This window comes from Gopherus evgoodei, chromosome 3 (genome assembly GCF_007399415.2).
Source record: "Gopherus evgoodei ecotype Sinaloan lineage chromosome 3, rGopEvg1_v1.p, whole genome shotgun sequence".
Lineage (NCBI taxonomy): Eukaryota > Metazoa > Chordata > Testudines > Testudinidae > Gopherus > Gopherus evgoodei.
In genome coordinates this window covers 15,455,253-15,472,504 of record NC_044324.1, presented here as the reverse complement: position 1 = coordinate 15,472,504, position 17,252 = coordinate 15,455,253, and the positions used below count along the sequence as shown (strand labels likewise).

At 45.8% G+C, this 17,252-nt stretch overlaps 1 protein-coding gene across 1 annotated transcript in view; it reads left to right on the top strand.

Moving 5' to 3' along the window:
• The window catches only part of ELP3 (elongator acetyltransferase complex subunit 3), a 178,674-nt gene that overhangs the window by 3,273 nt on the left and 158,149 nt on the right, over positions 1-17,252 (top strand). The window contains exons 2-6 of the mRNA XM_030555159.1: positions 5,567-5,666; positions 7,500-7,638; positions 11,601-11,671; positions 14,338-14,401; positions 16,050-16,118. Of these exons, the coding sequence (XP_030411019.1) occupies positions 5,567-5,666; positions 7,500-7,638; positions 11,601-11,671; positions 14,338-14,401; positions 16,050-16,118 (443 nt within the window). The remainder of the gene's footprint in view (positions 1-5,566; positions 5,667-7,499; positions 7,639-11,600; positions 11,672-14,337; positions 14,402-16,049; positions 16,119-17,252) is intronic.

The window sequence follows — 17,252 nt, the reverse complement described above, 5'->3', positions numbered from 1 at the left end:
CCATTTGCCAAAGCTGATTGGCGCCGAGACCGCGGGGGTTAATGCCGGTGGGGGGGTAGGAGCGGAGGGAGGAACATTGCGGGCATTGTTGGACAACAGCCTTAGCTTCATCCAAGGGAATGGAGAACTCCCGAGCGAGGGCTTTAGCATTTTGATGATGAAAGGCGTGGCTGGAGGTAGGGGAATGAACCCAGGAAATACGCACTTGTGCATCAGCATAAGCGTTGCCCTCAGACAAGACCCCGGGGAGGGGAAGGTGGCTACGGATATGCGCAATAAAAAACGGGTGAGACCGGGAGTGCAAAAGCTGTTGGAGAGTAAGAAAGAGGGCAAGGAGTGGTTGTTCCATGAGTGGGGTCACGTAGCTACCAGCTATAGCGGTACCAACATTAGCAACATAAAGGCTGTCCGTAATAATGTTAAGGGGGACAGTGGAGAAGTGAGAAAAGGCTAAACAAAGGGCAGCAAGTTCTGCCCGTTGAGGGCTCATTTGGGGAGTGGTAAAACGCGAACGCCACTGCGTACCACTACGCCAAGAGACTACACCGTGGGTCGGACAGCCATCGGTAAAGACCGTAAGAGCACCAACTATCGGGGTATGCTGGCAAAGATTACAAAACACAGTGGGAATGTGACAAATGGCATGCAGATGAGGGTCTTTACTAGTGTGATAGGAAAGGGAGCCCACAAAACCGGCCAGGGCCAGTTGGAGGGCATCAGAGAAAGCAAGAGCTAACTCGGTACCGCGCAGCGGGAGCGGGAGAACAATTTCCACGGGATCCAATGCGAAAAGGGCACGACAGCGGTGCCGGCCCTTGGTAATTAATTGGGCGATCATGAGCTCCAGAGGAGACAAGGTGTTAGGAGGGGAATGTGGGAGGTAGAGCCATTCAAGAATCCGCAGCGGGGAAACACCGGGATCTTGAGCCACAATGGTGCAGGGTTGTAGGGTGTCACAGAGACAAATTAATTTCGGTGGTACATTGTCACAGGCACGGTCCACCCAATGGCGGGCCAGGAGCTGGTTAAGCGTGGCTAAAACGGCCAATTGCTCGGTGGAGAGGGCGATAAGATCAGAGGGATGAGTGCCCTGGGTAAGGGCCAAAAAAAGGGGGCGCAGGGTACTGGTAGTAATTTGATAATAGGGGCGTAACCAATTGATAGCCCCCAAAAGTTGTTGTAGGACCACATAGGCGACCGGGTTAGGTATTTGTAGCGAGGAAAGGATCGGAGTGGAATAGGCAGCCTGAAGCTTATGGCCCAAATATTGGAACGGCTCATGGAGTTGGACCTTTTCCGGGGCAATTTGCAATCCATAAGTCCGAAGGGAGGAGGTTAGCTGGTTAAGCCAATCCTGTGGGAGGACTGGGGCAGCAACCAGAATATCATCCATATAATGGTAAACAAGGAGAGAAGGAAAAAGTTATCGAAAAGAAGACAGAGCAGTATCCACATAGTGTTGGCACAGGGTGGGGCTGTTAAGCATGCCCTGGGGAAGAATGGTCCATTGATAGCGATGAGTTGGGCGAGAATTATTAAGAGTGGGGACAGTAAAGGCAAAGTACCTTTTGTCTTGCTCCTGAAGAGGGATGGAAAAAAACCAATCCTTTAAATCAATCACGGCCAGTTGGAAGCCTTGTGGGATAAGATTGGGATTCGGGGCACCACATTGTAGGGGGCCCATGGGTTCTAGGATTTTATTAATGGCTCGCAAATCGTGTAATAGCCGCCATTTCCCTGACTTCTTTTTTATCACAAAAACAGGAGTATTATAGGGACTGGTGGTGGGTTCAAGGTGTCGGGCTTCGCACTGTTCCTGAACTAAGGCGGAGAGTGCGGTCAGCTTTTCGGCGGGCAGGGGCCACCGCTCCACCCAAACAGGGGAGTGCGTTTTCCAGGTGAGGGCCAATGCAGTGGGAGTGGTTGCCATGTAAAAACAAACTAGATTGATTTAACTGAAAAATTGAAAAAATTCACAATATAGGTGGTCCAGCCGCTCCCAGTCGGGATTTAGGGCAGTTAAGGCCAGGCACCAGTCACGGTCCTCGCTATATTCAGCCTCATAAAACGCCGCAGGCGGGTGGCTAGAATTGGTGGTTACAAAATATACTTCAAAACGGCCTCCTATTTGTCGAATGCAGAGAAATGGGCGTAAGACCGCAAGGCAGGAGGTACGTGAAAGGGAGCGCCAGACAAACAACCGGATACGATGATTGGGGTGGCATATTAGTCTATAGGCACATTGTGCTCCCGGGTTGGAGTCAGAACAGTGGACCCCTTCGTTAAGGAAGGGAGTAACAAAGGCCGCATAAATATCAGACTCAGTCCAGCTTTCGCTATAATAATGGTTATGATATGGGTGCATGAGGTCAGGGTAAAACAAGCGTAGCCCCTAGTTGAGAAAGGAGATCCCGACCCCACAAATTTAAATTCTATGGGAAGAATGCATGGTTTAATTTGGGCCACTGTTTGCTGCGTCGTAGGGTCTACCACTGGTAGCCAGTTGCTACTCCGTCTGGAGGCTTGGCTGCCCCCGACATCCCATACTGAGGGGGCCACCTCGGAGGGCCAGGAGGGGTCCCACTCCTTGCCTGCGATCACGGAGACGTCAGCCCCGGTGTCTAAGAGCCCTGCCAAGACCTTACCGTGAATCTGATAAAGGCAGGTGGGCTTACGGACGTGTATGTGCTGAATCACGGCGGCGACCTGGGGATGATAAGTCGCGTCAGTTGCCACTCTATTGTCGGCCCGGGGCTGCAGGGGCTCGGCACGCGTGGAACCAAATCCTCCTTTACGTTCCTGTTGGGAGACTGCAGGACAATAATAAGGGAGCAACAACAGTTGGGACCAGGATTCCCCTTTTTTAAGGGACAGCGGAAGCTGCCCCCAATATTGGGCATAGATGGTGCCGCTATAATCAGCGTCAATTACCCCTGGGACAGTCATAATGCCTTTATAATGGGCAGAGGAGCGGGGGAGCACGAGCCCCACCGTTCGGGGAGGGAGGAGGCCCCGAAGCTGAGTGGGCATCAGGAGTACTTCTCCGGGGAGCTGAGAGCTCATGTCCTGTGCGTTTTCCAAATCGATGCCCGCACTGCCAGAGGTGGCGGGGGGGGGAAGCCGCCTCCTCCCTCGGTTAGACCGGGGCCCGAGGGGGGCCCGACTGGGAGTTTCCCGAGGGGGCAGAGCGGCACTGATTAGCCCAGTGGAAGCCTTTGTTACACTTGGGACATTTTTTATTTGGGCGCCCCCCACCTACGCTTCCCAGTGGTCGCCCTCGGTCTCTGCTGGCCCCTCCTCCCGGCGCCCGGCACTCGCGGCGGAAATGACCCGGCTTATTACAATTGAAGCAATTACCTAGAGGCTTGCGCGCCGGCAAGTAACGCCATGGTGTGGGTTTGTGTCCCCACTTCGGCGCAAGCCTGAATCATGTCCGCCAGAGAGTACTGCGCGCGATGAATGACTGTCTGAAGGATGCGGTGGCAATCAGCATTGGCTTGTTCAGCCACCAGTCGGCGGAGTAGTTCCTCTTGGGCTTCTGGGTTGTCGATTTGCCGGGCAATGGCTTCTTTTAACCGATCCACAAATTGATGGAAAGGCTCAGAAGACCCCTGTCTGATGCTAGTGAAGGATGATAAGGGCTTACCCGTAATGGGGACCCGGCGAAACGCCCGCATAACGGAGAGTGCGGTGCGTTTAAAGGACGCTGCCGGGAGCTGCAGCTGTGCCGTCACCTCCGCGAATGCACCCAACCCATATATCTGGTCGGGAATATTATCCGCAGAGGAGATGGCCAATGCTGCAGCCCGGAACTCGCTGTCCCATACAACATATTGGGCAGGGGATAAAATCATTCGGAACAGATGTTTCCAGTCCATTGACAACATAACGTAAGTATTGCCTAACCCTTCGATAAGACCCTCTACATAAGTAGATCGGAGGCCAGATTGGCGGACCCCTTTATTTAACTCACTAATAACCGCATACTGCAATGGGTGATGGGTGGCGGTTGCCTCTCCCTGAGCGTTTGTGCTATAAGTGACCGGGTAGAGGGCTGGGAGTTCGCCCTCCCACTCCTCCAACAAGGGAGAAGCGCCTGCCGCCATCGCCTGCTGGAGGGCTGCTTGCACCGTGCTCTGAGCCGGCGAGGGCGGGAGGGGTGGTGACGGCAGCGAGGAGTCGGGTGGGTGAGGCCGGGGGCCGTCGCCACGGGCGCAGAACAAGGGGTTCCTGCCTCCGTGGCATAGGAAGGAGGTGGGGTAGGGGTGGGAGAGGCAAGCAGGGGCGCCTCCTTCCGCAAACGCCCGATTGCCTCTGCACAATGTTGTCACAGCAAAATGTGTTGGATGGGCGCTCGTGGCTCCCTTAGGAGCCGTTCGCCCACGTTCTGCCAGTCAGAAACCTCGAGAGACCCTCCCTCGGGGTACCAAGGGCATTTAACCTCTATTGCGTGGAGCAATTCCTCCACTTGTCGCTGCGATGCTGTCGTGCGACCGGTTACCTTGAGTAATTGAACCAGCTCTTTCGCATGAGCCTTCTGTTGCACGGATAAATCCCCCCCCATACTCACGAGGGAGTGCGAAGACGCACTGCGGTGCACCACGGCTTGGCCAGCCGGCGGGTACGGAGGGCTGGAATCACGTCGGGGTCACCAGATGCGGGAAGGAACCAGACACAGACAGCTTGTTTGCTCAGGAAGGCGCCCCGTCGTCAGGCGTGGCAGCCCTTTTATTATCTTCAGTTACAGCATTCCTACAGCATTAGCATAATTCACAACTCTATTTACTATCCTTCTATTGGTGGCCTTGGGACTCTCCCCTTCCCTTCCTCCCATGTGGAAAAGCAGAAGCGCAGCGCATGTTGTACTTTTCCATCTTGTGATTAGATAAAGGGTTTATAGGGAACAATCATCTGGTGGCTTGCCAGCCAGGACCGATCCCTACATAGATCAGAGGTGGGCAAACTATGGCCCATGGGACCCTCCTGCCTGGCCCCTGAGCTCCTGTCCCAGAAGGCCCAATGCTCTGGGCGGCTGGTCAGCACAGCTGCAGAGCTGTGGCCTAACCCAGTGCTCTGTGCTGCGCGGTGGCGTGGCTGGCTCCAGCCACAGCCACGCCGCCAGCCACCAGTGCTCCAGGCAGCATGGTAAGGGGGCAGGGAGCAGGGGGCTTGGGTAGAGGGCAGAGGAACTCGGGGGGGGGGGGGGGAAATGGGGTTGAATGGGTGCAGGGGTCTTGGAGGGCATCCAGAAAAGAGGGGGGGTTGGATGGGGTGGCAGGTGGCAGTCAGGGGCAGGGGTTCTGGGGGCAGTCAGGGGATGAGGGGGGGTTAGATGGGGTAGGAGTCCCAGGGCTGGTGGTGTCAGGGGGCAAGAAGCAGGGTGGGGGATAGGGGGTGATGTAAATGAGGAATCATGTGCATTGGCATAGCTCTGTGGGGTCGGCAGCCTAAGGCTGGAATTGCAGGAAGTGTTAGCTTGAATTGGTAACTTTCACAAATGATTAGCATATGTCAATTGTATGTGTGGTTTTTTTTTTTTCCTGAACACACTTCATTTTTATTTCAGGAGACCTCAGCCATGCAGAGCTGATGATGATGACAATAGCTGATGTCATTAAACAGCTGATTGAGGCTCATGAGCAGGGAAGAGATGTGAATCTAAATAAGTAAGTAGAGCTAGCCAGTAACTTATCTCTGCGTTTTCCAGGGCAGGTACCCAACCCTGGAGGAATAATTGTCTATTCAGACAATTTTTAAAAATAGTACTTAGTTTTCACACTCCAACTAAATTTCTTTCACCAATACAAATCTTATATATAATTGCATTTGTGCGCTGACTTGAAAATTTACCCGTTTACTTCATTCAGAGCTTTTATACCATGGCATGAGTCATATTAATGAAAAAGAATAAGCATGTCTCTTATTTTTTACATTGTAAGTCTGTCCAACCTGTTAGTCCAACAGAGGCAATACAGGGTATGTCTACACAGCAAAAAACAAAACAAACCCTCCACTGACTTGGACTTGCAGGGCTTGCATTGTGGGGCTAAAAATATCATGTAGAACATAGAATCATAGGACTGGAGTGACCTTGAGAGTTCATCTAGTGCAGTCCCCTGCACTCATGGTAGGACTAATTATCTAGACCATCCCTAACAGATGTTTGCCTAACCGCTCTTAAAAGTCTCCAATGGTGGAGATTCTACAACCTCTGTAGGCAATTTATTCCAGTGCTTAACCACTATGACAGGAAGTTTTTCCTAATGTCCAAACTAAACCTCCCTTGCTGCAGTTTAAGCCCATTGCTGTTTGTCTGATCCTCAAAGGTTAAGGAGAACAATTTTTCTCGAAAACTGTTATCATGTCCCCTTCTCTTCTCCAGACTAAACAAACCGAATTTTTTCAATCTTCCCTCATAAACCATGTTTTCTAGACCTTTAATCATTTTTGTTGATCTTCTCTGGACTGTCTCCAATTTGTCAACATCTTTCCGGAAATATGGCACCCAGAACTGGACACAATACTGTCCTTGAGGCCTAATCAGAGAGTAAAGCGGAAGAAGTACTTCTCGTGTCTTGCTTACAGCAGTCCTGCTAATACATCCCAGAATGATGTTTGCTTTTTTACAACAGTTGTATTTAGCTTGTGATCCACTATGATCCACTGAGAGCAAATTAGTGTTTGGGCTTGGGCTGGAGCCCTGGCCCTGAGAACTACCTCTTTCGCTGGGCTCCAGAGCGCAGGCTCCAACCCAAGCCTGAATGTCTACACTGTTGTTTTTAGCGCCCAAGTCATTTGACCTGTGCTCTGAAACTCGCTGCTATGGGTCTTTTTGTTTGCTGTGTAGATGTACCCAGAGTCATGTGACAATGATCTGGATTAAATTCAGGCTCCCATAGTGAAAAGAATTGTTACCTAAAATAAAACTCTTCTCTTGCCTTTATAAACTCAGAATAACTGTATTGAGACCGAGAACAGGATTTGGCCCCAGGTTTCTAATGCAGTGCTTTGGTATTCCCTTCAAAGACATTTTCCTGGGCACAAGTTGGAAAGAGACCCAGGAGGAATCTGGGTTTGCATGGTAGCAGTTAGACCAAAATCTCGTAAACTGAACTAATTTGCTCTCAGTCACTGAGAAACAGTAAACTTTGAGCCTTCTAGTGCTAGTTTCAGAACTTTTTTGAGCAAAACCACACTTTAACTCGTCCCCTCCCCAAAAGGCCAAGAAATAGCAAAAATACAAAATCTTACAATTACAGTTGCCTTGGGTTATTTTTTTAATGCCTTAATAACGTTAAGTTAGCTATCCCATATAGCTAGCATCAGCTTTTTAATTAGGTTCTTTTAATATGTGTCTCATTAAGTAATGTACATTAGTCTGAACTGTAGACAGTAACACAGCACTTACTGGATTGAGTTGTAGGTAGGTGCTGGGATATCACAGCAATGGGCATAAGGACCTGAATAGAATAAAATAATTTGAGATCCTTCCATTTTAGGGTGAAAACCAAGACGTCTGCTAAGTATGGGCTTTCTGCACAGCCTCGTTTGGTTGACATCATCGCTGCTGTTCCACCTCAGTATCGCAAGGTGCTGGTACCCAAGCTAAAGGCAAAGCCTATCCGAACTGCTAGTGGGGTGAGCACTCTATATAAATGACCCTTTCAGTGACAGACCAGGATTAGTTATTGTCAAACATTGTAAAGATGTTGAAAGTCCAGAAGCTTTAATGAAGTACTAGCTATGTGGTCAACTTTCCAGATTGTCTGCAGCAGTGGTTTTCAAACTTTTTTTTTCTGGGGACCCAGTTGAAGAAAATTGTTGATGCCCGCAATCCAGTGGCGCTGGGGATGAAGGGTATAGGGTGTGAGAGGGGCTCAGAGCTGGGGCAGGGGATTGGGGTGCAGGATTGGGGTGTGGCCTTACCTCTGGTGACTCCAAGTCAGCAGCGCAGCCGGGGTGTAGAAGCAGGTTTCCTGCCTGTCCTGGCATCACAGACCACGCTGTGCCCCAGAAGCGGACATCAGCAGGTCCACCTCCTAGGCAGAGGTGTGCAAGCGGCTCCATGTGGCTCTCACCCTCAGGCATTGCCCCCCCTCACTCCTATTGGCTGTTTCCCCACCAATGGGAGTGGGGAGCCGGTGCTTGGGGCAGAGGCAGTGTATGAAGCCCCGTGGTCCCCCTGCCTAGAAGCTGGGCTTGCTGCTGGCCAGGAATAGCGCTCTAGTCCCTGGGTGCTGAGCAAGGTGACCCAGTGCCTTACAGCTCCGAACTTTGAAAAACACTGGTCTACAGCATCATAGCAGTTGCAAGAGAATATGTTTTTCAAAGTATCTCATGAAGGCAAAAAAGAGGGCTGGTGCAGTGACTGCCATTTATTAAACAGATTAGCATGTCTCACTTCCACAGGTTAATCTGGAAACAAGACTCATTTAAAATTTAGTGCTGTTGCAGCTGGCCGGCTCAGCAAATGTTCCAGTAACAAGATTTTAATCCTTCATCCACAATTTTCTTAAAAGATAATTAAGGCTGAAAAGTGTTAACACTAACTATAGCTAGCATCCAACAGGATATTTTAAGCCTTCCTATCATAACACACACACACTCCCTGCCCTTCTCCCCAATTTATAAAAAAATCTGGAAAGGTACAGTTATTAAGATAATTCCATGTTGCCATATAATAATTGACAAGTATCTCTGAAAATCAGGCACTTGGTGTCTCAAGTTGTGTACACAAAACTAGGGGACACTTGAAAAATTGCATCTTAACCTCTCTAGTTCTCATATTCTCTGTTTGTTAAAAGGGAGATTAATGCCCCCAAATGGTGTTATGAGGCTCAGGGCTTTTTTTGAGAAACTAGGAGATCATGGGAGAAAAAGATTCTGGGAGTTACTTTCTGTGGCTGGTGAGGATGAATTTATTTTCCCCTTTTTGTCATTTCCTCCCCTTATTTTTCTGTCTCTCCAATGCCCTTCTTCCAAAGTCTTTCTCCAACGCCTATTGTCATTCTCCCAGCCTCACATTCTCCTGAAAATGCACCGAACTGTCCCAGTCAGGATTTTAATATCACTCTGGGTCTTGATACCTGTGGTACCAGACCTAAGATGGGTCGTCATCTTGTAAATGTGGCCTTGTGTGCTATGAATATGTCCTGCTGCTATATTCCTCTGGACTGTGGAAACCCCTTTTAGGATATGTCTACGCTACGGGATTATTCCGATTTTACAGAAACCAATTTTTTAAAACAGATTGTATAAAGTCGAGTGCATGCGGCCACACTAAGCGCATTAATTCAGCGGTGTGCATCCATGTACCGAGGCTATCGTCGATTTCTGGAGTGTTGCACTGTTGCCCATAGCTATCCCATAGTTCCCGCAGTCTCCCCTGCCCATTGGAATTCTGGGTTGAGATCCCAATGCATGATGGGGCAAAAACAGTGTCGTGGGTGATTCTGGGTAAATGTCGTCACTCAATCCTTCCTCTGTGAAAGCAACGGCAGACAATCATTTCACGCCCTTTTTCCCTGGATTGCCCTGGCAGACGCCATAGCATGGCAACAATGGAGCCTGTTTTGACTTTTGTCACTTTCACCGTATGTGTACTGGATGCTGCTGACAGAGGCGGTACTGCAGTGCTACACAGCAGCATTCATTTGCCTTTGCAAGGTAGCAGAGACGTTTACCATCCTTATTGCACCGTATGCCATTGTAAATTGGCAATGAGATGATAGTTATCAGTCATTTTGCACCGTTTGCATTTGAAAATTGGCGATGATGGTTATCAATCCTTTTGTACCATCTGCTGCTGTCATGGGTACTCCTGGCTGGCCTCGCTGAGGTCGGCCGGGGGCGCATGGACAAAAATGGGAATGACTCCTCGGGTCATTCCCTTCTTTGTTTTGTCTAAAAATAGTCAGTCCTGCCTAGAATATGGGGCAAGTGTACTAGAGAACCAGAAAGCACAGCTGCTCCGTGTCAGAGCCCCAGAGATCCTGCAGAAATGATGAGCTGCATGCCATTCTAGGGGGTGCCCCTGCAACAACCCCACCCGTTGTTTCCCTCCTCCCCCAACCCTCCTGATCTACCGTGGCAGTGTCCCCCCATTTCTGTGATGAAGTGATAAAGAATGCAGGAATAAGAAACACTGACTTTTTAGTGAGATAAAATGAGAGGGAGGCAGCCTCCAGCTGCTGTGATAGTCCAGGCAGGACATTAAAGGGTTAGGGGGGAGAGGAGCTCAGCCTCCAGATGCTATGATAGTCCAGGGAGTACAGAATCTCCTTTAGACATGAGAAGGAGGTGGCGGGGGGCCTGATGGAGCTCATGATGAGGACGGTTACCAAGCCTTCTGTACCGTCTGCTGGGAATGACCGGGAGTCATTCCCATTTTTACCTAGGCACTCCCGGCCGACCTCACCAAGGCCAGCCAGGAGCACTCACGGGATGATGATGACAATGGATACCAGTCATTTTGCACCATCTGCCACTGGGAAGGGGATGCTGGTGTTCAGCGCAGCAGCACCCCGTCTACCAGCAGCATGCAGTAGACATAGGGTGACACTGAAAAAAGGCGAGAAACAATTTTTTTCCCTTTTCTTTTGGGGGGGGTAGGGTGTAAATTGATGACATACACCCTGAAACACCTGGGAAAATGTTTTTGACCCTTCAGGCATTGGGAGCTCAGCCAAAAATGCAAATGCTTTTCAGAGACTGCGGGGACTGTGGGATAGCTGGAGTCCTCAGTACCCCCTCCCTCCCTCCATGAGCGTCCATTTGATTCTTTGGCTTTCCGTTACGCTTGTCACGCAGCACTGTGCTGAGTCCCTGCTGTGGACTCTGTCTATCATAGCCCAGAGATTTTTTCAAATGCTTTGTCATTTCGTCTTCTGTAACAGAGATCAGAAAGAACAGATTTGTCTCCCCATACAGCGATCAGATCCAGTATCTCCCGTATGGTCCATGCCAGAGCTCTTTTTGGATTTGGGACTGCATTGCCACCTGTGCTGATCAGAGTTCCATGCTGGGCAAACAGGAAATGAAATTCAAAAGTTCGCGGGGCTTTTCCTGTCTGCCTGGCCACTGCATCCGAGTTCAGATTGCTTTCCAGAGCGGTCACAATGGTGCACTGTAGGATACCGCCCGGAGGCCAATACCGTCGAATTGCAGCCACACTAACCCTAAGCCGATATGGTAATACCGATTTTAGCGCTACTCCCCTCGTCGGGGAGGAGTACAGAAATCTGTTTAAAGAGCCCTTTATATCAATATAAAGGGCTTCATTGTGTGGACGGGTGCAGGGTTAATTTGGTTTAACGCTGCTAAATTCGGTTTAAACATGTAGTGTAGACCAGGCCTTAGTAAAACTAGTTTACTGTTGCATTTGATGGTGATCAACGGTGATTCCCACTACTATTTTTTCCTTCAAGAGTTAATGCACCAGTGTGTTAAGGGTAAGGCTCAGATGGGAAAAAACTTAAAATAGGACTGGAAGGGACCTTGAGACCTATTTGTATAATTTCAGGATGTACTTTTTTATCTTTCATAATTTCAGAAATAACTTAGATTATAATTTCCTTCCTTTGTAACTCTCCTTATTACAGATTGCTGTTGTGGCTGTGATGTGCAAACCGCACAGGTGTCCACACATTAACTTTACAGGAAACATATGTGTGTAAGTATGACTGTTCAGAGGAGCCAAAGGAGAAATGTTTCATTATCTCTGGAATAAGTCTGGCCATGTGCAGTAGCATACTGTCACTTTTGTCGTTTTGGGGTTCTACAGACCTGGATTACCTCTAAAAGTCCACAGGCCACCTTTCTTTCTGCATGAGTGAAAACTTGTAGCAAGTTGAATCAAAATCCAGACTGTCGATGCATATGGGTTATGCAGAAACAGATACTCTATTTGGTAGTTCTCTCTCTTCAAAGAAAACATGCTTTTCCATCAATGGACCAATCCCTGCTTGTGTTAGTGGAAATGCTTAAGTGAATGCAAAGAGCTGTATTTGGCCACTTGTTAATAGTGAAATACAAATTATGTTATTTTAGTTTGTTCGTGTAGATTTATAAAAACGCTATAAAGGTTCCACAGCCATTCACACAACTTAAAAATACATTCTTAGTGCAATAATTTATGGCAATCTACCATGAATCCCCCCTTCATTTGAATAATTTCTCATATCTGCTCTTACAATTCTCCCTCTTTTTCAAATGCCTGGGAAAAAAGACATACCCTGGAGGTCTTTGTCTACTCTACTCAAATTGAGCTGTTTCAGATAAAGTGTCACAATTTGAAAAGTGCTTGTAGAGACTTAAGTAGCATATTCTTGAGCAGCCTGTAAACAAACCTTGGGACAAAAACTACCATGAATATAATGGAAATTATTAGAGAAGTAAGAAAAAATTGCAGGGCTTTGCAAAATTTAAATACGACTTTTAAGAAGTTTGGGGAAATAAAATATTTAAAACTTTGCAAAAGTGCAAATTTATAATGAAAGATGCCATTTAGCTACCTCATCCCTTGCTATCTCAAGTATTTCTGTTGTCCGCATGACATCCTCAACCCACGGCTTGCTCGGATGTCATGTCCATGGGCTCTTCCAATCTGAGTGGAAATGGACGTTACAAAAATTCAAAAAAGCGAAAAAATTAGGTGTTCTTTTTGTACTTTTATTCTGGCTATTTGATAATGGTTCCTTCTCAGACACCATGTCTGCTTTCTGAGTGTTCAGCATAATATCTGCAAGCTTTAGTAACTAAAATAAAGTGTTAGTAGTTTTCGGTGCCAACATGCTAAGAGTCTGTTCTGAAGCTGAAGTCTGTTCTTCCTCCTTGTGCGTCATCAGTACTATTTGAGACATTTCAGTGCAAATACGTACAAATGCATTGAATTGTGTTGCTCCAGTTTAAACAAGGATGTTAATTTGGCTTGCAGACTCTTCAGTACTGGTGGTGGTTCATGAGAAGGAAAGGTCCAGACCGAGTCTGCCATGCAAGCTGTGGGAAAAGTAACTAATTTTATTATGAACTGAGTGTGTTTAATTTGATAGGGAATAATTGAGAGACATTCCTGGAACCTGATGATGGCATTTTTGCTCTCTAATCAGAGACCTGTAATTTAAGTAATAACATGCTGACTGCTCCGTTAACTTGGTTATTGAGAGTGCTCAGTCTGTACTATTGAACTACTGAAACTGAGGGAATTCTCACACTTCCTGTGCCAGGTCATCTTTGAACACTGAATGAAATGTATGTTAGCCATTACACTTGTAATCCTGAGAAGTAAACTGAGGCTGTTTCAGAGTGAACAGAAACAGATTCCTTTCTGTGGGAAGCAATCCATTTACCAGTTCTTTCCTGAGCAACAGTGATGCTGTGGTATCCACTAATTGGTTTCTCTGCAACTTGCATGCATGTAATTAAAATCTGTTCAAGTCGTCAGGGCCAGTAATAGTAATTTACTGTACAATTGTCCAACATGCATGTTACTTTACTCTGTGGTTTGCTAAACAGTATGTCCCTGAATTCAAGCAACTATATAGAAGTATGGTTCTCCACTATCAATATTTAAATCCTAATGGCATCTGGAAATGCAATGCAGATCTTGAGTTATCTTTATTTTGTAACTGAAGGCCCTATCTATTTTTTATGTCTATTGACATCCTAAATGCTTCAGATACATTAAACCAGAGGAGTTATTTTCTAGATAGGGGGCGGCTAATTTAATTATGATGTTTCGAAAATGTTTGTGCTTCTTATACACATTTAGAACTTCTTATAGTATCGCTTTGTTTTCATTTTAATAATTTTTCTGTGATACTAGTCCAAAGCTCTAGAGCTGGTTCCTTAAATGAATAAAGTGGAGATGTGGTTTATTTGAAATTATTTCAGGATTTTGGAGGGCATGTGCTGCACATTTTTTTGGTATAATTTATTTAAAAATTATTTTAGGTAGACAAAATTATTTGGTGGGTCCACATTTCTCTATATATGATTATTATCCTGATCCCTTGGATGCTTTAAGTGAAATGTCTGTTGTGCAGTAATAGTGATCATCTTTTTTTATGTAATTTTTTTTTTTTTTTTTTTTTTTTTTTTTTTTTTTTTTTTTACTGCTATAGTACAGCACTTGTATAGTGCTATGTGTCCGCAATTCCTAGGAATGTCAATAAAAGTTGAGGATGCTTATTGCCATGCTAAATCACATCCTTAAACTATGGTTTGTAGTGCACAAATGCATATACCTGTCTCAGTTAAATCAGGAGACTCTATATTGTTTTGTATTTGTCATTGGTACAGGTTTGTATATGACTCCTTATTCTCTTTTCATATTTGCAGATACTGCCCTGGTGGGCCCGATTCTGATTTTGAATATTCAACACAGTCTTACACTGGCTATGAGGTATTACCTTTGAGGGTCGTGTTGCAATGTCACATTTTGTCTGTGAAATTGTGACCAGCTCCTTTTCATCTCTATTCACAACTCTTTAGAAAATCAGTCCTTATTGCAAGAATGAAAAAGGAGAGGGGGGAGAAAAAAGAAACATCTGAGTAGTGAAACTGAAACAGTTAAACTGCTAGGGCTGGAAATCCCTTTGAATTAGTTTTTAATAGTTCTTCTCTCTTCTGATTATTTTGTTAGCTTTTTTCCCCCCTTAGGCTTGAAAAAAGTTTTTCTTTTCCTACCAATTTTATCTTTTTCATGTTGGCAGAGATAAGTTTTCTTTATTTTCCTGTTTCAGATGCCTTTAAACTTAAAGGGCCCAGGCAGGTTCCAAGTATGATCTGTTCAAAAGTTACTTTTCCTCATAAATATTGCCCGAGGAAACAGCTCAATGGAAACTTGCGTGCTCTTTAGCCCGGCTCATTGTAACTCACTTTAGCAAAAAGTGGGATCTTCAGGTTTTAAAATCTGTAAATAAAATACTTCAGAAGTGAATCTTTTTCTTAACTTACTTGATTTGGTGTCCCATGCTAAACCCCAGAGTAGCACATCTTGCGACTACATATGTATCTGCTGTAGAACCTCATTAATCTACATATTTTATAGTGCAAAAAAAGCTTTCCTGCTACCCAGCAAAAGCTTAATAGCAGATGCTGTAGTGAGACTAAATTATTTAAACATTTTTGTAAAAATGTGCTTCATTCCATCTATTACTATATTATGAAGTGTCAAAAATAATTGAAGCTAAGTAATTGTCGAAGTAAACAAACTAAGCAGACTTAGATACATGTCCTTTTCGCTTTAATTTTTTGGTTCGCTTGCTATTATCCAATATTCAGTGATTGGCAATGGGTCTCCCAATCATTAGTGCAAATTAGGAAGTGTGTATGTACAGTAGAACTTTCCTAATTCACACTGATTTGGAGACTCTTAGCACATGTGTCTGTGTTGGTATGCATGCATTCGTTTAGTATTAAGTGTCTTTGACACTTGCAAAATATAGAGAGACAGTCCCTGATGCATTAGAAAACTCAAAGGAGAGCATAACTTGTCTAAAAACAATTAGTAATAGTTCACAATGTTGGCATCATGGAAATGATTTCTTAGGGATTTGATGAAAAGAGGGTGATGGATAACAAATTGACATTGAGAAGTCATTCCATGCACAAGGAGCATCGTGAAGGAGAAGAAGCAGTGAGATGAGGGTAGGAGGAGAAAATGAATGAAGCATCAAGATGACATATCTTGAGACAATAGTTTTGTAATCATAATTTGCAGAGGAACAATATAAATCTGTTTGTTGCCCCATCCTCATCCCCCCAGACTTGTGGTGGTGAAGTAAAAATGGTGTCAAAAAAGACTGAACTGACCTATTTCAGTCGCATTACATCATCAGGGCAAAACACAGATTTGATTTCTTACATTGGTTAACATTTAGTAAACTACAGCCAGATAGGCACTAGAGTCATAATGGGATCAAGATTTTAATAATTATGTGTTTGTGAAAATGGAGTGTCCAACCAGGGCCTAAAGATTCACATCTTGTTCTTTTCCAGTGTGCTGTCAAGAAATAAGGTTTAATAATGAATCCTTTTATTTCTCCAAGCCAACATCAATGAGGGCCATTCGTGCCAGATATGATCCTTATCTTCAGACAAGACATCGAGTCGAACAGGTAAATATTTGCAATGAAGGGAACGTATTGTTTGAAAATAGTTGCAATAATTCTCTTAGTTTCCAGCATTTTGAAACGAGCTTTCCAATTAAGAGAGTGATCTTGGGGGTTACTGAATTGTCTTGTTCACTCTGGTGAGATTTGGGGTTTTAAATAGATATATAAGTATCTTAGGTCCTCAAAATAGACTTGCTTATGATGATCTTTAAGATCCTCTCTCCTACCGGCTGCCAAATCCTTCATTCTCTGCTCTCTATATTGCTTTATTTTCATAGAGAAATATATGATGTTTCATCATTATAATGATGTTGCAACATGAAATGTTACTGTCAGTATAAGAAAAACTCATATAAACTCAATGATGAAAACCCCCAAAGTCTTACACTTTAGATAACCATCCTAAAATATGGATATTTAGCTACTGATGCTCTCACAACACCTGACTAGTTCACCCCTAAATAAGCCCTGCCTTTTGCCCGTTACATTTGGGCTGGGGAAGCTAGTGGCTTACCACTTTCACATCTGTGTGATTGGGGGTGGAGGTGTCCGTTAGGCCAGCTCCCTCCAGTAGCATCTCCATGGGAAAAATTGCATAAACCTGGGGAAAACTAGGAGGATGGCATCTCACTAAGTCATAACCTGCCACTTGATGGAGCGTGGACAATAATGATAAATGAACATGGGATCAAATTCTGGTATGTTTCCCTTTCCTTCCCCCATTGTGAGGTTTCTCCCATTCTTCTTATTCTGTTTTGAGGTTCCTCTTCTATTCTCCCTTATCTAGGTGCCTCCTTTTTCCCTTCTCCTGAGGGTAGGGCTGAGGTGAAACTGCTGGCCTAGTGGCTGCTTCCCTCCCTTAGAACAGTGGTCTCCAAAGAGGATCCTTGTCTGTGCCGGAGCAGCGCCGCTTCCCCCGCCCCTCTTTGGCATTTTGGCCGGGAGTCCGAGTGGCTATTCCACGCCCCACCCCTTGGCAGTTTGGCCGGGAGTCTGAGCGGCTTCCCCACCCCTCGGCAGTTCAGCTGGGAGTCCGAACAGCTTTTTTTGCTTTGACTGTTCAGCCAGAAGCAGGGGGTGTTTGCTCAAAATTTTTTCATTGATTGGATGCGCGATCAAAAGTTTGGAGACCGCTGC